At 35.5% G+C, this 27,459-nt stretch overlaps 2 protein-coding genes across 6 annotated transcripts in view; both read left to right on the top strand.

Moving 5' to 3' along the window:
* The window catches only part of RABGAP1L (RAB GTPase activating protein 1 like), a 773,530-nt gene that overhangs the window by 273,685 nt on the left and 472,386 nt on the right, over nt 1-27,459 (top strand). The window lies entirely within an intron of this gene.
* Nucleotides 3,908-6,999, top strand: GPR52 (G protein-coupled receptor 52). Its single transcript, XM_045877419.3, has one exon. It carries the CDS (start codon nt 4,054-4,056, stop codon nt 5,137-5,139), a length of 1,086 nt encoding a protein of 361 aa, XP_045733375.1. The 5' UTR covers nt 3,908-4,053; the 3' UTR covers nt 5,140-6,999.

Below are 27,459 nucleotides of genomic sequence, written 5' to 3'. Positions count from 1 at the left end.
TATTTAGATTTGTGTGACATAGGTAACTTTAATAATTGATAGTGTTTTATTTTTCGATGGTTTTATAGTAAAGCTTAGTATTTAACTCTTTAATATGGGGTATGGGATCTGTCTACATTCATGAATATTTATCAAATGTAATTTTTATTTTGAATATTTATATTGTAAGAGAGAATATTAGTTAAATCCAGTCTTGTTTGATTTTAATGCTTTTAGGTATCCCTAAAAGTCAAAATACTTCCCTGTAAAATAGGACCTTCTAGCCTTTTGTTATTACATTTAAATATTTACTTTCAAATCTCAACATGGTACTCATTCTACAATTGTTATTCTAACTTGTTTTATAAATTATTCTGGTAATGAGAAATGTGCTTGCATTCTGTATTTCACCTAAGCCCCTGAAGATTTTTAACAATAATATGGCCTTCCTGTAAGGCAGTTCAACATGGAGGAAAAAATAGGGTATTCTGTTCTTTAAAAATCATTTTAAGAAACAAAATTGATGAACGTGGGGAAGAGAAGGAAAGATAAAATAAGACGAAATCAGAGAGGGAGACAAACCATAAGAGACTCTTAACTATAGGAAACAAACTGAGGGTTGCTGGAGGGGAGGTGGGTGGGGGGATGCAGTAACTGGGTGAGGGGCATTAAGGAGGGCATTTGATGAATGAGCACTGTGTGTTACATGCAGCTGATGAATCACTAAATTCTACCCCTGAAAATAATAATACACTATATGTTAACTAACCTGAATTTAAATGAAATCTAAAAAGAAAGAAAGAAAGAAATCCAAAATAATTCTTCTTAGACATTTCCTTAGTGGCAGCCATCAGTGGAAAGGAAAGGGAGGGAGAGAGGTTCATCAATATGGTGTCAGGAGTGACAATTTTGACCTATTTCAGTGCTAGTTTCATTACTCTAGTAGGCAAGTTATACTTACCTTTTCTAGTACCCACCTTCTTCCTTTGGAAAATGATAATGATGGGTACCTACTCCATAAAGATTTAAGGTTTTTATAGAGAGAAAATACATAAAGCACATAGCATAATGCTTGGCACACAGAATGTGCTCAACAGATGTTAGTTATCTTCTGTTTTCATCTTAATTTTCCTTATTTAATTCTGAAATAATTTGTAAATTAGTTCTAAGTCACTTTAAAGAAAAGTGCTGACCCCATAAGGAAATGCTTAAAATAGAGAATGTTTGTCTATAGTAAGTCAAAATAAATGGAAGTGTTTTTCACCTCCATCAGGTAAAGGAGCTTGATTTGCTTTCTTCTAACTTGGGTATGAGTGGCTCAATCACCATATGACAGAGTTCTTTGGCCCTGATTGTTTTTCATATTAGGATAAAAAGTGGAGTAATAAACAGTCATTTTATTTATTTCTAATCCCTACTTTTCAAAATTCACATTTGACCTTAAATATTTCCCCAAACAGATTTTAGCATAGAGGTGTTAGTTCCAGTGCTTTGTTTATACAGTTAAATACATCAAATTCAGCAAGTTAGTGTGGGTGTGGCAGGGATTGGTGAGATTATTAAATGATTTAACTTCTATTAATCAAAATATAACTACATTTTAGAGAGTAAAATTAGTAGCTATATCACTTGAGCTCACGAAGACTTAGCTGATTTTTAATAATTAATACATTTTTTCTGCCAGTGAGCATTAGATTTCTGCTGACTTTTTAGTGTCATAGTACCTCGTGGTAGTTTCTTTACAGGGTTTAAAGGTGTATCCCAGGGCTTTTTTTGCTTTTTGGTTTTTTTCTGTCCTGTCCATAGGAAATAATCTTTACAAATGCTATAAGGAGACTACCTCTAGAGATTCACACGTGCCATTAATATGTTATAAGGCTCGGTCAGTTGCATTGTCTTCTCTTGTCAATCTTGATCGGAGCTTGCCGAGTAAGTCTATAAGCCTGCATGTGCCTGGCAACTGTTACCTAGTGACAGTTTCAGCTGCAGTAGCCATTGGCTGTGCTGTTGATTGGGGCAGGAGGACCGAGTCACCTTTCTAATGGTGAGTTCTTCTGCATCAGCTCAGGATGAGGAGGAGGAGCAGGGCTCCGGCTCAGGTGGAGGCAGTGATACTGAGAGATTGTGAAGAATATACCGACAGCATCCTGGTAACTGCATCACAGTAGATCGGACTTCTGAATCAAGCAGCCCAGCCTAGCAGCTGATAAGAGTGAATGTAGGTGAGAAGCATTGCCTTATTCCTGTAAGAAGAGAACTATTTTGTGATAATTGAAACTAGGAATGTACAAGGAGGAATATCCTGTGACTATTATAAAAGAAGAAAGACTTCCCTGATGACTTGGTGGTGCACGAGAAAACAACTTTCAGAAGAATGCTTTCTGTTAAGCTGCTGCTTTGTTCCTGAAGGAAATGTTTTTATTTCTAATGCATGTTATTTCTTCAAGAGGTATGACAACAAAGACTGACAAGAAACTCTCTGAAATACATGTACTTTAAAAAAGATTTTTGACAAATGTTCACCTGATGTCAGAATGACCTTGGAAGCCGTTTGGATGGATTCTATCATGCAAGCCTTTCAGTATTTCAAACTCTAGGATTTAAACTCACCTTGATGCTTTAGAGGTATTTTAAAATAAGACCATCTTATAACCTACCTAATGGCCCCTGTATTAATTGAGCACTTGCTCAAAACAGAATACAGAAATAGAAGAGGCATTTTCTTAACATATGGCTGCTATAAAACTGCAAATATAACAAACAAGGTAATTTTCCACTTTCAGAAGATTTAGTCGAAGTAATGATCTAATGTGTTAATCCTCTGATGAAAATAGAAGAGATAGAAACGTAGACTACAAAGCGTACGAGAAATACCTAAGTAATAAATAATGGCAGCATTTCTGGTCAAGTAAGCTCAGAGTATATAGGAAAGTTTCTATTGTCTAAATTTCATATATATGTGAGATATAGGTGTGGTTGCAAAGGTGAGAAATAACTTTGAGCTATTATTTTATGATCATGCTCCATTATTTGGAAGGTGGCATATCAGATAATGAAAGTTACTTTCAGTTATTGATGCTGAAATTAGTAACAGTTATTTATTTTCCTTTGAAAAGGAAAAAGTATAAATTACATTGTTGGTGGTGGCACTAGTAATTGTGATGGACTAAAACTGTTTTCATCTGCATGCTTAAAAAATTGCATGCAGAATTAAAACTTTAAAGTTTATCATCTTTCATCAGGTGTTAACCCATTGTATATTATCTTCCCTACTGGAAATAAGCTTTTATTTCCTCATGAGAGTTATAGGACAATCTGGAGTCTTTTACCTCTGCTCTGCTCCTTTGTGCCCAAGTAGAGCTGAGTCTTTTAGAATTAACCTCGTGTGTGTGTTTGTCAGGGGAGTTAGCTTTTTTGAGAAATGAGGGAGAAATAGATCATAAAGTTGATCCACCAGCATCAAACCCTGAACTGAGTCCAAAGACACTCTTTGCTGCAATGAACTTTTTCTTAGATTTGCGACTAGATCTTAGATCTTAGTTATTTAAACTGTAAAGTATGAATCCACTTCTTAATGATAGATGAAGCAGAAAGCCTGAGACAATTTAAGACTTTTTCTCTTCTCATTCATTCTAATTGATCCCTAACAAACTACCTTTCTGAGGAGACCAAACACCCCACAAAGGCTTTTCTTCCCTTGGCAATTGATTTTTTTTTTTTTTTACAGATTTAATTTTTAATAGTGCAAGGTAATAAGAAATCCATTTTCTCTAGAAGTGCCTGTGTCTTCAGAAAGTTGTTTGGGAGCACTGGAGGAAGCTAATCAGTGACCTTTTTCCACCTCCTTTCTAGCTTACCTCCCTTTCTCCCCCCCGCCCCAAAGTTGAGATGTGTCACTGCTGCACTGAGCTGATGAAGAGGCTTGAGTACTCTCTGGGAGGCTCAGCTGTGACAGAAGCACCGCCACTGTCTTCCGAAGCTGATCCCAAGACACTAATGTGCAGAGTGTAACACATGCTGGACAGGGCACCTGCTTGCTGGAACCAAGGCTACCTGTTCCCTTAATTCCAAGCCATGAATGAATCCAGGTGGACTGAATGGAGCATCCTGAACATGAGCAGTGGCATTGTGAATGTGTCTGAACGTCACTCCTGCCCACTTGGATTTGGCTACTACAGTGCAGTGGATGTGTGCATCTTTGAGACCATTGTTATTGTCTTGCTGACATTTCTAATCATTGCCGGGAATTTAACGGTCATCTTTGTCTTTCACTGTGCTCCACTCCTGCACCATTATACTACCAGCTACTTTATTCAGACAATGGCATATGCTGATCTTTTCGTTGGAGTTAGCTGCTTGGTTCCTACTCTCTCACTTCTTCACTACTCCACAGGTATCCATGAGTCATTGACTTGCCAGGTTTTTGGATATATCATCTCCGTTCTAAAAAGTGTTTCTATGGCATGTCTTGCTTGCATAAGTGTGGATCGCTATCTTGCGATAACCAAGCCTCTTTCCTACAATCAACTGGTCACCCCTTGTCGCCTGAGAATTTGCATTATTTTAATCTGGATCTACTCTTGCCTAATTTTCTTGCCTTCCTTTTTTGGCTGGGGGAAACCAGGGTACCACGGTGACATTTTTGAATGGTGTGCCACCTCCTGGCTCACCAGTGCCTATTTTACTGGCTTTATTGTTTGTTTACTTTATGCTCCTGCTGCCTTTGTTGTCTGCTTCACTTACTTCCACATCTTCAAAATTTGCCGGCAGCACACCAAAGAGATAAATGACCGGAGGGCCCGATTTCCTAGCCACGAGGTAGATGCCTCTGGGGACACTGGACACAGCCCTGATGGTCGCTACGCCATGGTTTTGTTTCGGATAACCAGTGTGTTTTACATGCTGTGGCTCCCTTACATAATTTACTTTCTTCTAGAAAGCTCCCGGGTCTTGGACAATCCAGCACTGTCCTTCCTAACAACCTGGCTTGCTATAAGTAATAGTTTTTGTAACTGTGTAATCTATAGCCTTTCCAACAGTGTTTTCCGGCTAGGCCTCCGAAGACTGTCCGAGACAATGTGCACGTCTTGTATGTGTGTGAAGGATCAGGAAGCACGAGACCCCAAACCTCGGAAACGGGCTAATTCCTGCTCCATTTGAAGAGAACTGTACAGAATTCAAATGTAATCTGTAGGAGTCTTGGATTGTATTCTTGGTTCATCTGGAAATTTGCCACTAGAGAAATATTTACTTGAATAGTTGACTATGAGATGAAGGGACTAGAGGTTTCTTTCTTTCTTTTTTTTTTTTCCCTCTTTTTCCATGGTGGTGGTGGGGAACTAGAGAAAAGAATGTACAGAGGGTAATCTCATGAGAGAATTATAGTGTGTGAATATAAATGTACAGTAATAGCAAAATTAAGAAGGAGGACAAAAAAAGTATTGAAAAAAGTATCTCAGATCTTCCACAGGACATGAGCAAAGCTCCTCGGCATCTCTGTCTTCTCTGACTGAGCTCTCTCCTCTGTCTTTGCCTCTCAATTTGTCCGTCTCTGTCTCTCTCACTCTCTTTGTGTTTGTGGAAATCACTTACATAAATTGCCCTTTATAGGAAAATGCTACATATTATATATGTGGCAAAGTACAATTTTTTGCATTGTACTTTGTGGTTTCTCCATGAAGGATGCGTAGTAAGTATTGTATTTTATTACCTACCACATAACCCTTTTGCTTGTGTTTTTATAATATCCACAGCATAAAATTTCTGCTATAAACAAAAAGAAACAGTATTTTTGTTTCTTCTGGGTAAAATTATGCTTAACCCTCCACCCTCTTTCTAACAGCCTGCTATTTTTTTCTCTGTCCATTTTTCTTGATCTGCATCCTTCAGTACCTTAATCCAAAAGTGTCTTAGCTAAAGAAAGAATCTACAATATAAAGCAATCATAATGTTAAATAATCTATTCCTTCCAATAAAGCAATCTATAGCTTGTTTGAGATATTGTGTTAAATATTTTTAATAGCTTTTGTAAACATTTTTATCTGGTTCCTTTTCATTTAGTTCATGTGCCCAAAGTGGTATCTTTTTTTGCTATAATAAAGCTTTGTTTTTCTTTAAGAAAATCCACAAATAATTCTCATGCAGACGCAGAGTATTCACCCAGAAGTGAGGTATTGATTGCCCTTTCAGACCATACTCCGTGTGACCCCCATTTTTTTCCCTCTTAAGAGTAAATATTAACCTTTTTGTGTTAGGTCTACAAAGCTTAGTGTTGCGTCCACCAATCGTTTGTGTGATATGAATTTGCATATAGTATATTTTTTACAACAAAGAACATGTAAATTATATTATGTGATCTGTGCCTGATGTTTTCTTAGCACAATATATAGATCAATGTTGCTTAAGTCATCAACATTGGAAAAAATATACAAAAACTTCTTTGAAGAGAAAAATACTTTTGTGTAGTTGTTATTTAGATATTTATATTAGACCAAGCTGCATTCTTACTACTGCTGAGAATACAATATACTTAATTATCAAATACAGGTAAGAGCTGTCAGTATTTTCTTTTGTAATGATCTGTTTTCATACACAAAGATTAAATTAACTTATTTTTTAGTGTGCTACATGGAATTGTATAATAAATTGTCAGGGGTTTAGATGTAGCAAAATGGCATTTGGGGAATAGTAGTGAAGCAGGTGTGAGTGGTAAAACATCTAAATCTTACTTTTTTTACTATAAGTTTCCTGCCTGACAGATATTTTAAAGTTTATATCAAGCTACTGAGTATATTTCTTCTCAGCATTTTGATTTCTTTGTTTTATGAAATGCATTTAATGAAATGTGCCTATGACTTCAAATTGGAAGCCAACTGTGTTTGCACACCAGTGGTTTGACTTCAGAGGTCCTTTAATAGAAAATGTCATCGTTTTATTGAGGTTGTTCTGAACCCATGTATATTTTTAAACATGTAAGAAAGGTTTAAAATAAAGAATAAAATAGTATTCTATATATCAAAATCAGACTTTGTTTCAGTTTAATAAACACTCACTTAGAACGAGAGTTTGCTTGTTTGGGAATCAAAATTTAATTGTTTAACATTTCTGTGGTTTGGGTTATGTATATTCTTGCCCTCTGTTTGCCAGTGACATTTTGGATAAGTTGAAATGAGCCTTTTAGGTTCAGACCAGTTCAAGGAAAACAAAATTCAAGAAAGCATAATACTACTAACTTTTCAGCTGTCACAAATAGAATCTTCAACATGATATGCATTATTTGGGAATCAGATTTTGATTCCTTTAGTTTGGTGTGTAAATAGAGTTAGAAAGGACTCAGTAGATCTCTGTAGAGGAAATCTGAGGCTGTGTTGATTGCATTTTCCTCTTCTGGCTTTTCCTCATGATAATAACAGTTATGTGTCAAGTTTTAACACTGTTAAGTTTTACATACATTATAACATTTAATCCTCACCACAGCCCTTTCAGATAGGCACTTTCATTATTCTTATCCTAGAGATGAGCAAACTAAAGAAGGGTGATTAATGCCAGGTCACTCGGTCAGTAACAGAGGTTCATTCACACTCAGCTGGGTTGGAGCTAAAGCCTATGCATTGAACCATTCTGCTCTACTGCTTTTCTTTCTTTCTTTCTTTTTTTTTCCCTCAAAAGCTTTCACACCTTTGTACCTCTGTCTGTACCTTGTCCTTACAAAATTTCTCTGAGTTTTATTTCTTTTTCCTCGCCTAAATCTTTTGCTTTAGTCCTTTCCATGTCTTGGGATATCTTTTTCCTTGATCTTACAAATTTCTTTTATTAAAACACCAATCTGGTAAGCCCAAACTTGCCAGTTTAGTCTATAATCAAACAGAAACCCTAGGACATAGCATTTCCTTGACATTGCCTTTATTCACTTTTGTTAAGTTTTTGTTGAATAGTTTCTTCAGATCTCTGTAAATTTCCTATAGAAAAAAATTTTTTTGATGAAGGAGAGTAGAGAAGGAAAGCTTTACTCTAGGCTGCAGGGGGAGCCTCTATAAGGCAAGTTCTAGGTTTAGATTTTTCATTTATTATAATGTTTCACATGCAACTGTAAGGCAAGCCACTTAACTTCCTTTTGACATATTTTAATGTGTGTTTATATAATAAGATAATACTTATTATGAAACCACTCTGTCTTTTTTAGATTAATGTGTTTTAAGAATAGAAAGCGTAACCATTATTCTCATCATTATATTGTATTTGGTGGTAATTATCCAATTTGGTTATAAGTGACAGCCAAACAATAACGCTGTAGTCTATTACTGGAGGTTCTATTATCTGTGGAGTCATTTCTAAAGTTATGTAGTGTTGGAAGTCTTTATAACCCACCAGTATATGAAACCTGGACTGAAATCCTGGCCTGCAGAAGCTGTTTGTACCTAGGTAAGATACCAAGTCCTCAGTTTTCTCATCAGTAAAACCCAGAGACTTGTACCCTCCTGTTAGGCTGAATTTGAGGACTAAACAAGATAATGTAGTCTGTGTGCTCGGCATGGCTCCTGGCACATAGAAAATGTTCAGAATGTGGTAGCTCCTTTTCACTGTGGCTGCCATATTTGTTGCCATCACAATTTAAAGATCACTAATTCCAATATACATTTTATAACAGAATTAATCCATTGAGTTTAAGAGCTTCCTAAAATGGCATTTTCCCCTATCTGTTTAAACTCAGATTTTGGCTTAAATTCAGGTGTTTTTAAATATAGAAAACTTCCATAATTTCTGAAAGCTCATTTTCCAGGAATACTATTCATGAAGACATTTGAGATTAAGGATAAACTCGCAAGCAGTTGTTGGGATGATTCTGAGATTGACTTACCTCCTTACCTGGTTGTATTAAAATATGCTTAAACATTTTTCTTTTGTCAGGTTGGCAGTAGTAGGAACGGATTGTTCAGGAATGTTTTGCCATTTGTCTTTTTATTTTATTTTTCTTCACTTACTGAAATGGAATTTACACACTTACTGTATGTATTTTGTTACATACCTGTTCCCTGGAAGAAACAAAGATTAACCAACAAGTTCCTTGTACATATAGCACTGATTTATGAGTTTAGAAATAAATGAAGTTGTTGCTTTGAAGGACTTTCCTCTATCTCTTTCCACCCTGGAAGCTAATCATTAGATATGAAAAAGATATAATTGTGTGATAAATAAAGGAGGTTAAGATGTGGGGAATTTGCTAGTATAACACGTTCAGGTTGGGCCATCGCAATGCATAGGAACTGAGTTGTACTGAGTTGTACTGAGTACAGTGTACTGAGTTGATGTGATATTCTGATGTGTAGATTCCAACAGTTGCTCTTCTCCCTGAACAAAACTTTTTTTTGGATTAAGAAGACTATGTAGAAAGTGGCATACTCTACAACCAAATATACAGACATTGAGGAAAACAAAATGACTGGAAAAGAAAACACAACAAAACAAAACAACCAGATTCCCTTTTCAGTGTTTCTTCTAAATGAGTTTTATCCAGTGCTAGTTCTGCTCTATAATTTAAAATATTCATAACCTTGTTTAATAGTATAAATGGTTGTGTTTTAAAATATTAAAAGTGAAGTGATTGAGTCTTCTTTATTCATGTTCTGTTTAATTTTTTTTAGAATAACATTTACTTCTTTTATAATCAGAAAAAGTAAATTGTTTTATTAAAAAGAACACTGAGGGGTGCCTGGGTGGCTCAGTTGGTTGTGTCTGCCTCTGGCCTAGGTAGTGATCCCGGGGTCCTGGAATCGAGCCCCATGTTGGACTCCCTGCTCAGTGGGGAGTCTGCTTCTCGCTCTCCCTCTGCCCCTCCCCCACCACTTGTGTTCTCTCGCTCTCTCAGATGAATAAATAAAAATCTTTAAAAAGAATGTTGAAAAAAAAGAATGCTATTTTAAAAATATTTTGAGGGGTGCCTGGGGTTAAACGTCAGACTCTTGATTTTGGTTCAGGTTTTGAGATTGAGCCCACATCAGGCTCCGCACTCAGCATGGAATCTGCTTGAGATTCTTCCTTTCCCTCTCCCTCTGTCCCTTCTCCTGCTCATGTGTGCTCTCTCTCTCTCTCTCAAATAAATAAATAAATCTTTAAAAAAAATAAAAAAATATTTTGACATTTCACAAAACAGTTTTTGTTGGTTTTTCAAGTAACATTATCCAATTATGTCTCAATATTATTTTCTTTTGAAGATAATCTATATAGTTTTTTTTAAGTTTTTAATTCCAACTAGTTAACATAAAGTATTATATTAGTTTCAGGTGTACAATATAGTGATTCAACAGTTCCATACATCATCCAGTGCTCATCACAGGTACACTCCTTAATCCCCATCATGTACTTAACCCAGTCCCCACCCTCCTCTTCTGTGTAACCATCAGTTCTCTATAATTAAGAGTCTGTTTCTTGGTTTGTCTCTCTCATTTTCCCCCTTTGCTCATTTGTTATTTTCTTAAATTCTACATATGAGTGAGATCATATGGTATTTGTCTTTCTCTGACTTATTTCGCTTAGCATTATACTGTCTAGCTTCATCCATGTGATCGCAAATGACAAGATTTCATTCTTTTTAATGACTGAATAATATTCCATTATATATATATCACATCTCATTTATCCGTTCACCAATCAGTGGACACTTGGGCCGCTTCCATATCTTGACTATTGTTTTTTTTTTTTTTTTTTAAGATTTTATTTATTTATTTGCAAGAGAGAGAATGAGAGACAGCACGAGAGGGAGGAGGGTCAGAGGGAGAAGCAGACTCCCCGCTGAGCAGGGAGCCCGATGCGGGACTCGATCCCAGGACTCCAGGATCATGACCTGAGCCGAAGGCAGTCGCTTAACCGACTGAGCCACCCAGGCGCCCCATATCTTGACTATTGTAAATAATGCTGCTATAAACAGGGGTGCATGTACCCTTTTGAATTAGTGTTTTTGCATTATTTGGGTAAATACCCAGTAGTGCAATTGCTGGATCATAAGGTAGTTCTATTTTTAACTTTTTGAGGAACCTCCATACTGTTTTCCATAGTTGCTGCACCAGTTTGCATTCTCACCAACAGTGCAAGAAGTTTTCTTTTTCTCCACATCCTCACCAACATCTGTTGTTTTTTGTGTTATTGATTTTAGCCTTTCTGACAGGTATGAGGATAGCTCATTGTAGTTTTGATTTGCATTTCCCTGATGGTAAGTGATGATGAACATCTTCTCATGTGTCTGTTGGCCATCTGGATGTCTTCTTTGGAGAAATATCTGTTCATGTCATCTGCCCATTTTTAACTGGATTATTTGTTTTTTGGGTGTTGTATTAGTTCTTTATATATTTTGGGTACTAACCCTTTATGAGATATGTCATTTGCAAATATCTTCTTCTATTCCAGGTTGTCTTTTAATTTTGTTGATTGTTTCCTTTGCTGTGTAGAAGCTTTTTATTTTGATGTAGTTCCAATAATTTATTTTTATTTTTATTTCCCTTGCCTTGGGGATCTAGCTAGAAAAAAGTTGCTATGGCCAGTGTCAGAGACATTACTGCCTGTGTTCTCTTCTAGGGTTTTTATGGTTTCAGGTCTCATATTTGGTTTTTAATCCATTTTGTGTTTACTTTTGTGTATGGTGTAAGAAAGTGGTCCAGTTTCATTCTTCCGCATGTTGCTGTCCAGTTTTCCCAACACCATTTGTTGAAGAGACTGTCTTTTTCCCATTGGATATTCTTTCCTGGTTTGTTGGAGATTAATTGACCATATAGTTGTGGGTTCATTTCTGGGTTTTCTATTCTGTAATGTTGATCTGTGTCTATTTTTGTGCCCATGCTGTACTTTCTTGATTACCACAGTTTTGTAATATAACTAGAAGTCCAGAATTGTGATGCCTTCAGCTTTGTTTTTCTTTCTCAAGATTGCTTTGGCTATTCAGAGTCTTTTGTGTTTCCATACAAATTTTAGAATTGTTTGTTCTGTGAAAAATGCTCTTGGTATTTTGATAGGGATTTCATTAAGTGCAAAGATTGCTTTGGGTAGTGTAGATATTTTAACAATATTTGTTTTTCCAATCCATGAGCATGGAATATCTTTCCATTTCTTTAAGATAGTCCATATAGTTTTCTGATTTCTGTAATATTTACTTCAGAGAAAATTTTCTGAGATATTTGATGCAATATTAGATATTCTTGAGTTATTTTTGCTTCAACACAGTGAATACAAATGTATCTTTGAATGCAGTGTACACTAATGCAATGAATGCATTGCAGCAAGAAATGACCAGTGCACTTGTCTGAGGTTATACGAGACGCAAATAGTTGTTCATGTATAAACTCTGTAATGTAAAACATTTACTTTACTTATGTTCCTAAGAGAGTTTCAAGTTTAAAATAGATATTGTTAAGTTGTACATTTTATACTAATAGCCTCTTCATGTTATACTCTGTCAGGAATTTTATAATTAAAAATATTAAATTGGTAAAATTGATATTGTTAAGTGACAGATTGGGGAATATTAAAAGAATTTCTGAAAAAGCAGGTAAAAAATCCTGAAAATCCTTGTTTAATGTTTTAATATATTTAAATCTAATTTAAATTAAATTATATTTGGATTTTTCTTTATTATCTTGGCAAGGAAAGGATTCAAATTTTGGTTTTTGGAATTGCTTGAAGTTACCAATTTTAAAATAGATCATAGTTTTCTGTTTCTAAGAAAATAACTTCTGTATAATGTATACCTAGGTTTAAATGTAATTTGTATTGACATTAAAAATTATAGTGAGATAGAATTTGATTTCTCTTTTCAAATAGATTTTGAGGAAAACATAACATCCCAAGGATTAGTTTTCTCTCACTCCCTACTTCTCTTGTCCCAAGGCAATTTTTTAAAAAATGTATTACATCTCCAAGATCTTAAAACTTTACTGGATTTCTAGGTATTTTTATTTGGAAAGAAATCTGGAAAAGTACATTTTGAAGATTTGTATTTGTGATGTCATGTTACTAAAAAGGTCTTGTGATGGCTTCTGTTATTTCAGTCATCAATTTCATGTATCAGCCCTTTTTCTAAATGTGATTTAACACTTACAATTGAAAAGACTTAAAATTTATTAGAGGACTATATTGGGATTTACTTTTGTAAATTTTGAAGTCCAGGACATCCATTGGTAGCACAGGGACAATTAAAGGTGTGTGGGGGGGGGCAGTGCGGGGGAGGGCAGGGGGTTGTTTTAATGCTTTTACCACATTACAAATTTAGGGGGAAAAATCCTGGCATTTTTGATGTGCAGTCATTGTAGCATGTTTAATTACTTTTGCAATAATTAAAGGTACACATCTTCTATAGAAGACATATTAGGATTTGAAGCAATGTTCTTGAGCAAGATTACCATGATGGGATATATTCAAATGATTCAGTGTACCACGAGGAAAATGGAGACAAGTATGTGCCTCTCCTATCAAATCTGAGGATTAAGAAATTATTAGAAAAGACTTCAAGTTAAAATTTGAAAAGAACTTAAAATGCTTTTGAACATGTGTAATACCCTTGACATTATTAATTAGATGTATTCTAAAAGCTTCTGTGAGTAAGCACTGTCTCATTTCACATATAGAAATCTGAGGTAAGATTTTTAAGTGACACTAACAAGATCATATAGCAAGACAGAGATACTAGTGAGCGTATATCTTTGTGATAAGGCTCTTGAATAATGTATTTATGGATGGCTGGTGGTTGAATGACCTGACCCTTCTTCCTTGAGTAGAAAATGAAGAATTATTTAGTTGATACAGGAAAAATTCTATGTGAAATTTTAACTTTTAACTTATGAAGTAGGAATCATTACCTTAAAATTAACTGTATGTTGTAGATGAGATTTTGAGATCATAGAAAATGTTAATAAGATGTATTATTAGCACTGCTCATTGTTTTGATATTTCTTAAAACAATTTCTAGTCCATAGAGGGTAGTGAAAATTTACATCTTTTAAAAACACAGCAGTCAGGGGAGCCTGAGTGGCTCAGTTAGTTAAGCGTCTGCCTTCGGCTCAGGTCATGATCCCAGGGTCCTGGGATTGAGCCCTGCATCGGGCTCTCTGCTCAGCGGGGAGCCTGCTTCTCCCTGTCCCTCTGCCTGCTGCTCTGCCTATGTGTGATCCCTCTCTCTCTCTCCCTCTTTGTTAAATAAATAAATAAAATATTAAAAAACAACCAGAAAAACAAAAAACAAAAAAACTCCACAACAATCATCTGCTAAATATATTAAGAGATATATAGGCTGAGTTGAATAACATTAGCTGTGTATTTAAAGCACTGTAATGATGAAGAACCGTCAAAAATCACACTATCTTTATGTAAAACTGCTTTTGAAAAGTAAACATGTCATAGCCATGCACTTTATATTTTGAATGCTCTTTTTTTTTTTAAGATTTTATTTATTTATTTGACAGAGAGAGAGATAGCGAGAGCAGGAACACAAGCAGGGGGAGTGGGAGAAGGAGAAGCAGGCTTCCCGCTGAGTGGAGAGCCCGATGTAGGGCTCTATCCCAGGACCCCGGGTTCATGACCTGAGCCGAAGGCAGACGCTTAACGACTGAGTCACCCAGGCACCCCATATTCTGAATGTTCTTTGTAATGGATTTGTAGTATGATTGAAGTCATCATAGGATGGGTTTTTCTGAAGCATTATGATGGAAAAGGTTTTGACATTTCTGGCTATAGTGCTTTATATATGTTTTGTGTTTAGTATATAAAATAATACCCAGGAAATCAGAGATCAGTCTGAATCAGTGATGTTTTATTTTATTTTATTTTATTTTATTTTTAAAGATTTATTTATTTGAGAGAGAGAACACGTGCAAGTGGGAGGGGCAGAGGGAGAGAGAATCTCAACCAGACTTTGCACTGAGCGTGGAGCCCAGTGCATGGCTCCATACTATGACCCTGAGATCACAGCCTGAGTCGAAAACAAGAGTTGGATCCTTAACTGACTGACCCACCCAGGCATCCCATGAATCAGTGACATTTTAAATAAAACCCTTCTAATATATGATTCAGTTTTATTTCAGTGAAATAAAAATGGTTACAGAAAAATTAAAGGAACTCAATTTAGTCTAACACAGGATTGTCTTATAAATGTCCTTAGATGGAACATTTCCTTAGTTTCTAGTATATGCAGCAATTGAAGTAAATAAATTCAACTCAGTTATTTGAAAAGTTTATTTTCTTACAAATTTAAAGTTTCTGTGTTTGTTACTACTTAATTTATAGTACTAATTAAAATGACTTACAAAGTAAGTCATTGCATAATACAAATTTTTGAAATCTTAATTTGCATTCCATATTGACAAATTAGGACAATGAATATTTATGGATTGTGTTTTATGTGCAGAGTATAAATTGTGGTTTGTAATACTCCTGATCCTAGGTCCAAAGAATAACATATTGAATTGTGGGAAGCAAACAAGAGGGCAGATCATCTAATTTCCAGGATTTGAGGGAGAGTTTGCAGAAAAGTCTTAGGAACAGTACAATAGATTGAGGAATTAAAGGGACCGGTGCATTTATTTGTTTACTGGAGCATGAGCAGGGTGAGGGGCAAGTGGACTCCTTGATGCAGGGCTTGATCCCAGGACCCCGAGATCATGACCTGAGCCGAAGTCAGATGCCTAATCGACTGAGCCACCCAGGGTCCCTGGACCGGTGCATTTAAAAAGATGAACTGACCTAAATATTTGGCCACATGTTTAGATTCTGAAGTCTCAGAGGATACCTTGGGATATTTGAGAAGTTATTAATGTGAAAGGAAGGGCAGTGTTCAATATTCAACACAATACAAAAACATTATGGGGATTCTTCGAGATGCAGTATATTACAAAGAAAATGTTCTTTTATATGGGTTAAATCTGATTAGAGTAAAATAATTAGTTTAGATGTAAAGTATAAGCTTTGAGACTAGGACAAAAACATTAACATTGGCCGATACAACTTGAGGGATTGCACATGGGACACATTCTATCAACCCAAGCATCATCCTAGACACTACTTCTTAGATTTGTTTTTTTCTAATATTTGTCACCTGATTATAGGTGAATCTGTCTTTATGATGGCTGTCTTTATGACAGGTGGGTTTTAACTTGTCTGTCATTCAAGCTAATCAAATGATGTGGACCTGATATTTATTTATACATTCTTTATTAGGTTGTTACTATATGTGAGGGACTATACTAAATTCTATGCAAAATGATGAGATTTAAAGTAAAACAAATTTGCAGTTCTCCAAGAGCATATAGACTATTAGGAGATACATGGACTACATATGGATAACTGTAGTATAAGATAGGAGTTGACAAATTAAAGCCCACTGCCTACTATTGTTAATAAAGTTTTATTGAAACATAGCTGTGTCCATTCATTTATATGTTGCCTGTGACTGCTTTTGTACCATAATGGCAGGGTTAAGTTATTGTGACAGAGATTGTATGTCTTACAAAACCTAAAATATTTACTGTCTGACCCTTTCAGAAAAAAATTTCCTGACGTCTAGTATGACATTATAAATACTTTTCATATGGTATGCACATAATAATAGAATGTTGTACTTTTATAATTGCTAGGGATCTCATAAGGATGATTGCTAGTTTCAACCTGATTCATCCAGACATCAGGAAAATTTCTAACATGTGGGTAAAATGCTAGATCCAACTAATGGTGTTTTAAACTAAGATATCAGAAAGTTTTGGCTTTTCTCAAGTTTAGTCAGCTGGGCTAGAAAATGAATGAATGATCTCGACATTTATATTGAAGATATACTTCTTCAATAAGAATAAAAACGAACACTTATATATGCTTTTTATGCACTAGGTACTGTTCCAAGTCACTGAGGTAGGAGAGCCATTATTTGAACCTATATAGTCTACCTGAACACCTCAGTAATTTGTCATATATTTTCTGTCAAAAATGAATAGGAATATCACTCAGCCATAAAAAAGAATGATATCTTGCATTGGCAACAACGTGGATGGATCTAGAGGGTATAATGCTAAGTGAAATAAACAGAGAAAGATACCATATGATTTCACTCATGTGGAAATTAAGGTAAAAACAAACAAAGAAAAAAAAGAGGCAAACCAATAAACAGACTCTTAACTATAGAGAACAAACTGATGGTTACAAGGGAAGTTAGTGGGGGGGATTAGAGAGTACACTTAATCATGATGAGCACTGAGTAATGTATAGAATTGTTGAATCACTATATTGTACACCTGAAACTAACATAAGACTATATGTTGGGACACCTGGGTGGCACAGTCAGTTGAGCGTCTAACTCTTGGTTTTGGCTAAAGTTGTGATCTCAGGGTCATGAGATTGAGCTCCGTGCTCAGTATGGAGTCTGCTTGGGTTTCTCTCTCTGTCTCTCTCCCTCTGCCCTTCTGCCCCTGCTTGCATATGCTTTCTCTTTCTCTCTCTCCAAAATAAATTAAAAAAAAAAAGACCATATGTTAACTATACTGAAATTAAAATTAAAAACTTAATAAAAATACTAAAGAAACCAAATGAATGAAGAAAAAACAAAACCAAAACCAGACTCTTAAATATAGAGAACAAACTGGTGGTTACCAGAAAGGAGGCGGGTGGGGGGATGGGTGAAAGGCAAAGGGGAGAAAGAGCACACTTAGCATGTGATGAGCACTAAATAATGTTTAGAATTTTTTAATCACTATATGGTACACCCAAAACTAACAACACTGTATGTTAATTACAGTGGATTTAAAAATAATTTTTTTAAATGAATAGGATAATTTCACATAAAGCTGAATAATAAACAACAGCAAATTACCAGGTTTCCGTTAGTTTGATTTTAAGTGAAAGCTCTCCAAAGGATCATTGGGTCTTCTTGCCTTTTTCAGAGGAGTCGATGGATGGCAGGTTCCTAAAAGAAGACCTTAGGGATTTCTTACAGAGTTAATTTGAGTATTAGGATAGTCTGTATTTCTTCATATATTCAGCAACTTGCCTTTCCATAATTCTGCCTCTTAATTCTTATCCCTTTTACGTAATTAATTTCCCCTTTTCATCCTCAATCAAGGTTTATTTTAGTTGTTTTTATTTTTAATTTTTAAAGAAGTCATCTTCTTAAGGAAATACAGGGAATATATAAAAGGACAAAAAAGAGAATAAATCACCCATAATTCCATTATCTGTATATAATTGGAACAACTTTTCAGTTTTTTTTCATTCCATATTTTCACTATGGATTAGGACCTTTTCTGTGTGAAGGATTTTTTTTAATCCACTGTGTTGGGTTTTTTAAAAAGATTTTATTTATTTATTTATTTTAGAGAGGAAAAGAGAGAGTGGGGGGAGGAGCAGAGGGAGATGGATAAACAGATTCCTCACTGAGGAGGCTCAGTGCGGGTCTGGATCCCATGACCCTGAGATCAGGACCTGAGCCGAAATCAAGAGTTGGCCACTTAACTGACTGGGCCACCTAGGTGCAACCCTGTGATAAGGATTTTTAAATGTATTTATGTATTCATATCTTAAGCATTATTCTACGTTATTGCGTACTCTTTACAAGCATCTTTATAAATGAAACTTTGTCTGTATTTAGTATTATTTTCCTACAGTTTTTAAGAAAGAGAAATACTAAGTCAAACTGTGTAAGATATTTTAAGATTATTTGCATATATTGCCAGTTGCTTTTCAAAGGGAGTGAGCCAGTTTTTCTTCACACCAATAACTATCAAACTAGGTTATTTCACTACAAACTTGCCAGCAGCAATTCTACATTAACAAGTGAATTAAGGTAATTAGTTTTCACTTTATTGCCTCCTAGTCCCTATCAGAGGTTGCTTTGTTAATGTGGTTTTTTATGGTATTTTTCTTCTCCACTTAAAAACAAAAAAAGTAACTAGGATGGGTCTGCTCAGCCACATTTAAACCAAAGTGTCCAAATTCTTTATTTCAGATATTTGAGCTCAGATCATCTTCTCACTTTTATTAGCTTACCATTTACTTGGTGCTTCTGCTTTGTTAAGCCAAAACACTGAATTCTGTCAGTGCTGTTTTCCCATTGTTGGTGCTTTTATCAGCATCGCCTCTTTCTTTGAAGGCTGTGTATGCCGCATGACCACTTCTATAGTGGAGTTTGAGAAAGATTTAGAACATTTTTTCCGTTGTACTCTTCATCCTCTAGCAGTAATAACCCTACTGGCCTCTCTCATTTTAGGGGAGGATTTTTTTTATAATTGGAGACTTTCGAACCCTGTGTCCTTGGAATGTATGTGGACATCGACTTCAGCGCTTAAGGGCTGAGAACCCCAGGCCTAGTTTTGATACTGAGGATTTCCCTAAAAACCATGGGTATAGTTCCCACAGTGATAACCTCAGCTGTGGTTAGCAATTGAGTGGCTTTTATCACTTTGGAGAAGTCAAACCTGGGGTGGATGTCTAAGTAGCAGGGTTGCTTATAAGTCTTTTCTCCTCATTGTGTTTTTTACATGTGTTTCTTCAGTGTTTTGTATATAATGATTATTTGTTGAGCTGAGTGTAAAGTACTCTCTATATAGTAAGTCATGTATTTTTTAGTGGAATGGAATGAAATTGTCCAGATTAACTGTATTTTTGGGTCTCTCCCCTTTTCCCACCCAACTCAGTTGATGGCATGGTTGGACTGAAGATTACTTCAAAATCTTTTTCCTCTCTGCCCTTCTAGTAGAGTGTAAATGGGGAAGCTATGGAAAAGAGTATAAGAGTTGAAAGATTATTTAATACAGGTATCATTTAATATAGGTATCCACTCTAATTTAATTCTTCCTTCCACGGTCAGCATTCAGTAGACTTAAAGGCTTTGAATATGTGTTTTTAAGGAGGGTGAATGTACTTTGAGGTAGCTTTGGATTTGGGATAACTTTTATTATATTCAGCTGAAATGAATCTCTGATTTCTTCCCACCATGATCATATAGAAAGAATTAGGGGCACCTTGGTGGCTCAGTCAGTTAAATGTCTGCCTTCGGGGGGGCGCCTGGGTGGCTCAGTCGTTAAGCGTCTGCCTTCGGCTCAGGTCATGATCCCAGGTCCTGGGATGGAGCCCTGCATCGGGCTCCCTGCTCCGCGGGAAGCCTGCTTCTCCCTCTCGCACTCCCCCTGCTTGTGTTCCCTCTCTCGCTGTGTCTCTCTCTCTGTCAAATAAATAAATAAAATCTTAAAAAAAAAAAAATTGTCTGCCTTCGGCTCAGGTAATAATCCCGGGGTCCTGGGATTGAGCCCCACATTGGGCTCCCTGCTCAGTGGGGAGCCTGCTTCTCCCTCTCCCTCTGCCCCTCTGACCCCATTTCTGCTCGTGTGCTTGCACACGCTCTCTCTCTCAAATAAATTAAATCTTTTTTAAAAAAGAATTAAAATTTCTAGTTTGCCCAAGAACCTTCTGTATCCATTAGTAGAACTGTTGTTTCTTAGAAAAGTCTTCTCTTACTCTTGAACCATTCATTACTCGTAAAATACTGTTTTGAAGCTCATCACCAGCTTTTCCCTGAATGTGCTCAAATATATCCTTCTTTAAATGGTGCTCTGAGCTGAATATAATGTTCTGTATGTGATATGACAATTAACAAAAGAGGATGGGGTTTTCATTCTTCCTTCATTTATATAACGTACTGCTATTTATTCAGCACAGAAATTAGGTACCTTTGGTAGTTATATTTTATCACTTAACATATTGAGTTTATTTTCAATAAACCCTTAAGTCTTTTTCACACCTGCTTAATTATATGTTCCTTCTTCTTACATGTACAATAGTTTGTGGGTTTTTTAAAGCATAATTTTATCTTTATCTCCTTTAAATTTCATCTCGTTAGAGTTTGGCTCAGTTGTTCCAGCCTTTTAAAAACTTCATTGTATCTTCCAATGTATTCATTAAACTTTTGCCATCTGCAGATGTGATGAACATTTTTAATGAGTAACTCCAGATAATTGATATTTAAAAGTCAAACAATCTCAAACTATATTGGTCATGGGTCCCCAAAACTACTCCCAGGTTTGGTGATTTGTCGGAAGGACTCATAAGATTTAGCATATGGTTGTACTCATGGCTAAGATTTATTACAGCAAAGAATACAAAGTAAAACTAGCAGTGGGAACCAGACAGAAGCATTTGCGATTCTTCTCCCAGTGGATCACAGCACACACTTCATTCCTCCAGTGAGTTGTGACAATATGCACAACTTATCGCGTACCAGTGAAGCTCTAGGATTTTATTGGAGACTGGTCATGTAGGCACTCTCTGCCTTGTGCCAACCAAAATTTCAGACTTCCAGAAAGAAGGCAGATATTTAGCATCAACCATTTTGTTTACACAAACAGTCCAGGCATGGTCATTTAGTTAAAGTTTTATATCATCATGGTGGGAAACTGTTTATCAGCCACATTGCCGGAAGCCAGCCAAGGGCCAGCCTTGCAAGGAGGCAGTTCCATGGATAGACAGTCTCAGGCCTGCTATATTAACTCTTTTCTATACATTATGTTATGTTGACATTTGCTAGAATATATGTATAGTGTAGGTTTTTTAGGATCTTGGTCGGATATAGTTTCTTAGAATGTATACCAAGGGGAGTCATTCGATTCTTTTCATGCTCATAGAAATAACTTTGAACATGGCACTTTTTGATGAGGTTAGACTTGTTATTTTTACATAACCAGTAGACCTTTCATCTGAAATAGTTTACCACTTATGTTGATTTCTTCTAAACAACAGTTTCAGTTATATAATTTGATAAGAATATTGGGGCGGTCATTAAGCATCTACCTTCAGCTCAGGTCATGATCCCAGGGCCCTGGGACTGAGCCCTGCATCGGGCTCCCTGCTCAGTGGGAGGCCTGCTTCTCCTCCCACTCCCCCTGCTTGTGTTCCCTCTCACTGTGTCTCTCTCTGTCAAATAAATAAAGAAATAAAATCTTTTTTATAAAAAAGAATATTTAACAGTTGTATCTCCTTTTTCCTCTTGATTACTCATTGTAAAATATTTACTGATTTTGTAGATTCCAGACTTCCAAATGGCTAAATTATAAAGGTGCTATACAACTTATAGAACCTAATTTTTCTCTAATTTTTATATTTATTTTAAAATAAATGTTTTATGTTTATGATTGTGTAAAGTTGAGAAGAGAATTAGTAATAACAAATCACAATTTGGAAAAGAACTAAATCTTCATAATTTAAATTTCATGACTTATGATGTCCTATTTAAGTTGATGCAGAAAGATAACTGTTTATTTTAGAACATCAGGGCAGAAACCTTTTTTCACGGTGTGAGAAGTGCTTGATTTGATGTAATACAAATAGATATTTTGGACTTGTCTAAAAAATATATGTTTTTTTCTAAGCTTATACTATATATTGAATTATACATTTTTAAAAGGCCAGGAAAAAACTGTGTAAGTCCTTCTGCTTGTCCATTTAACAAATCAAATATAATTTAATATTTGATTATTTGATACCATGTACTATAAGAAAATTTATCATTTGTATTCTGAAACTACATTTAAAATATAAAAAGATTTTAATACATATATCTTTAACATTTGGAATATATTTTGCAGGGGGATTTTTAAGAATGCCTTTCAGTGGAGATTTTTAAGAAGATGAAAGATAATGACCTTTGGAGTTTTTATTTAAGTGCAGTTCTGCCCAAGGACAAATGAATGATTGGATGACATTTAAAAATGATCCTTACAAAGACACAATTTTGTGATGCTCTCCCCATCCCTAATTTACTGTTTTCTTTGAATATTTCCACAGAAAGCTCATCCATTCTCAGGGATTGAACTACCATCCTTTTATTAATGATCTGAAATGGAGCTCTCTAAATCTGGCCTTGTACCTGTACTCAGTCAAATGTATCTAGCCTTCCTATTCTGGATTTCTCATAAAAATTGAAACCCAAAGAGTTATATGGGCAATTCATTATTGCCAGCTTCAACTGACCATTTCTGTTTTGTTTTCTTGTTAATTTCACTGGTCCCAATATTTTTCTAGATTTCCGGCTTGCCATCTGTGTATTTAATTCATGCTCATTTTTAAAATTTATTTTTTATTTTTTTTAAAGTTATATTTTTTTAAATTTTAATTTAATAAATGCTCATTGAGAAAAGACCACCAGACCTTTTTTCTTCTCCTTCTCTTCCCATTTCATTTCATTCAAAATCCAATATGTACTGATTCTTTTTTTTGGTACTGATTCTGTCTACTGCCTTTTAAGATACCTTTTCTGAGTAACCACTTTGATCACTTGTTTCAGTCTTCTTGTATAGTTTTATCATATTCTTTAAAAAAATATTTATTTATTTAAATAATCTGTACACCCAGCATGGGGCTCAAACTCACGACCCTGAGATCAAGAGTTGCTTACTCTTCCAACTGAGCCAGCTGGGCGCCCCTAGTTTTATTATATTCTTACTGTACTTTAAGTCATAGGAGTTTTAGGTTAACTGATAATTTATGTACACAGCCTTTACCCCTAAGAATCCTTTCATAACTAGTAAGGTGACCTCTTCAATTGTTGGACAGCTCTGTGACTTAGAAGATGCTTCCTAATTGTGAATCCAATTCTTTGTTGAAATGTCCAGTATTTTGATCCTTTTTCTCTCCGGAGAAAAACAGAAATAAGTCATCTCCCTTTTTGACATGACTCTTCTGATATATGAAAATTGCTTTTATATCTTCCTTCTCTTCCCAGATTAAGCATCTTTATTTCCCCACACTTTGCTCATTTAGTTTATTCAGTAACTGTTTATTGAGCACCTCTTATGTACAAGTCACTATTTGAAATACTTGGAATATAGTGATAAACATGAATGGTTAGCTCTCTTTTCTCATAAGGCTTATGTCAAAATAGAGGTAAACAAAAAGTATTTCAAATTAAGATACCGACAAGTAAAAAATAAGATAACTTTAGACTTTAATAAATGCCATGAAGAAAATTAAATGGTTATAGGATAGGGAGGGCATGGGGATGGGAGGCTACTTCTTCATTTACTTTGGTTTTCAAATACCCCATCATCTTGGTTGGTCCACTACAACAACATACTTGGGCTTTGGCACTTTTCAAATCCCTGTAACAATGGACTTCTGACCTGTTAATGTCCTCTTTGTACATAGGAAGGTAGAGGCTTCTTAATTATAGGTGAGATAGAGCTATTTGGACTATCATATCAGTTAAGGCCACTATTAAAAAGGAAGACACAAAAATTTACACCTTTAGGGTAATTGTTGGACTTAGACATAGTATTCTCTGGCTTAGTGTGAGCTTTCATAGTACAAGACTAGTAGTTGCTGTATCTAGATAATGTGCTTCCATTAGTGCGGTCTCAGCTAGGCTTATCTGTTTGAACAGCAGTGTTACCCTGGCTTTGTAGTGAACTTTTTCAAGTCTGTTGTTTTTGAACTGTTTTTCAACCAGATATTTTCTGTTCTGAACTTGGAAAATCAATTTCTTGAACTTTATTGCAGGGTTTTACAGTCATTCCTGTAAAATTTAATCACACTTAGTGACCCTTCCTTTTAACTTTATGTGATCTTTTTGAATCATGTTATAGATTTGAAAAGCTTACCCTCTCTGTTGTCTTTCAAGTCAGAAATAATGACTTAAACAGAAGAGTACCAAGAACAGAACTTCGCAAAAGCCTCCTTCAAATGGATTTTGCTTTATTTAATTAGCACATTTTGAATATGGCTGTATATCTGTCTCTAGATCTACCTAATATCTGGTTCCCATTTTATCTAGTGTTAATACCTAGTTTTGTTTTTCCCCCTCTTATTTTCAATCATTTCAAATAATTTCATGAGATGTTTCCTAAAGAAAATGAAGTATAGTTGTTCAGCCTGCATTCCAGAGTCAAACTGATTTGGATTTTAATTGTGTCTCCTATCTCTTGTTATCTGTGTAATACTGGGCATGTTACCTAACCTCTTTGACCCTTGGTTTCCTAATAATTGTACCTGCTTCATGGGGCTATATGAGATAATATAAATCACCTGTCATAATGCCTGGCATATAGAAGATCCTGATAAATATTAGCAACATCAGCTGGAGTCATTCTTGTCAGTCCTGAAGAAATTAAATATATTCTATCTTGGGCTTTCTTGATCTAAAACCCTTTAAGTGCATGTGCACATAAATATACACATAGCCAGATTTTTACCTTTCTTCTTAGGGATGGGCAGTGTGGAACATCTTTGTTTTTTAAGTATTATAAGCCATCTGTCTAGAATTTTACTAGATGAACCATCAAACTTAGCATCTCTGAAATTTGTACTTTCTTAGAAAGCCTAAACTTTGTCTTCTCTCTAATCATTTATTCTTTTTGGTGGTCCACATTTCTCAAGGAGTTGATTTTTTTTTTTAATTTTTTTTTAAGATTTATTTATTTTGACAGAGAGAGACAGCGAGAGAGAGAACACAAGCAGGGGGAGTGGGAGAGGGAGAAGCAGGCTTCCCGCGGAGCAGGAAGCCCGATGTGGGGCTCCATCCCAGGACCCTGGGATCATGACCTGAGCCGAAGGCAGACGCTTAACGACTGAGCCACCCAGGCGCCCCAAGGAGTTGATATTAATACTGAACTTTTAATAGCTACCTTGGTTTATCTTTGAGCCTAGTAAAAAATGAGACCTGGGCATAGGATGCTGGAAGTATTGCTGGGCTGGTTCACTTAGTCATGGTTCTTAGGTCTCTGGTAGTACAGAGAATAAAATTGTCTAGAGAAGGGAGATAACATAACACAAGTACTATATGATAAGCACCATGAAAATGTCTTCATGTGTATTATTTTGTCCCTTTTAGTAACTTCATTTCACAGCAGAGGAAACTGAGCATCAGAATTCAAATCCGTACTTCATCTCACATCCACTAAGTGGTGGTATCTCTAGAAGTTGAATCCAGTTTTGACTGATACTAAAACCATGTCCTTTCCACTCCAATATATGCTGCCTCCCCCTTTCCCCTCCTATTTGGTTATTAACATTATACTGACATGTATATCAAACTGACCCACTCTCCTTTCACTGGGCATTGGGAAACCAATAAAGGATTGCTATAGAGGAGATTTGTGAAGTCAGAGAACTGATGAGGCCATGACTAAAATTGGCACATTTCCCCTACATAGGAAAACTTGAGCATTTTAGCAATATTATAAAATCATGGAATCTTAGGGTTGGAAGAGAACATTTTGGTCATGAGTTATGTTTTCTAGCTACGTAACTGTCATATGTGGGATGTATTGTAAGGAGGTTATTTTAGTATTTTTGTATCTGAAATACTTTGTGACTTAAGATCAATTTTTGCCTTTTTTATACTTCTCTATAATACGTTGTATTTTAAAAGTTTTTTTGTGTGATCTGTACCTCTGAAACAAATAATGCAATATATGTTAAGGAAAAAAAAAAAGAAGATAGTAGGAGGGGAAGAATGAGGGGGGGGAAATTGGAGGGGGAGATGAACCATGAGAGACGATGCACTCTGAAAAACAAACTGAGGGTTCTAGAGGGGAGGGAGGTGGGAGGATGGGTTAGCCTGGTGATGGGTATTAAAGAGGGCATGTTCTGCATGGAGCACTGGGTGTTATGCACAAACAATGAATCATGGAACACTACATCAAAAACTAATGATGTAATGTATGGTGATTAACATAACAATAAAAAAGTTTTTAAAAAGTTTTTTTGTGTTTCTGTAATCTAATGGTTACACAAACTTGATATATGTGAATAAGGATAAGTGAATAGAAATTTTAGAATTCTTTTTCCGTACATGACTTACTATGAAGGGCATCTCTTTAGTTACCATGGAGGGTTCCTAATGACTTATGCTAAACTTCTGGAAGAGAGTTTTACACACAAAAAAATAAGTGCAGGTAAGCTAATTTTGTGTTAAGTAATTCTGCATGTGTGTGTGGTTTATCAAAGCTTATAATAGTTTATTTCATGTTTCTCTCAGCCATATTTACAGAAGAATTACCTTAGAATATTAAGGTGCAAATAGAAATCATCTTTATTATCTAATATTCTAATTTTATAATTTTTCCAACTTTATTGAGGTATAATTGACAAAATTGTGTATATTTAAAGTGTGGTTTTTTTTTTTTTTAAATAAGGATTCATCCTGTTTGATCTTGGCCAGTGGTGGACTCACATTCTACACTGATTTTTTAATCTTGCAGTGTTACAGCATGAAACACGGTCACTATCTAATTCTGTTTTAAACAAATGTGAAATTTTAAAAGTTCCATATGATGGAGTGGACAGATATTTTTGTGTAAATATCAGTGAATTTATCAGTGAATTTCAAGTAGTGGTTAGTTCTTTAGGCTAATATTGGACATTATTACCTTAAAGAATCTAAAGAAAAAATTTAAAAAGAAGATAGGACATTGACATATATATGTATAAAATCATTCCAAAAATCTTCTTCTAGAACCTTAAGTTCTGTGGGGG

This window comes from Mirounga angustirostris, unplaced genomic scaffold, assembly GCF_029215605.1.
Source record: "Mirounga angustirostris isolate CCGP_5_RB_7025 unplaced genomic scaffold, mMirAng1.0.hap1 SCAF_6, whole genome shotgun sequence".
In the NCBI taxonomy this organism is placed as follows: Eukaryota; Metazoa; Chordata; class Mammalia; order Carnivora; family Phocidae; genus Mirounga; species Mirounga angustirostris.
The sequence above is the reverse complement of the archived record's forward strand: the minus strand, read 5'-3'. Positions and strand labels throughout refer to the sequence as shown.

What these genes read in the sequence shown, in the direction of transcription:
- GPR52 (XM_045877419.3), top strand. Translation starts at nt 4,054, where the DNA reads ATGAATGAATCCAGGTGGACTGAATGGAGCATCCTGAACATGAGCAGT.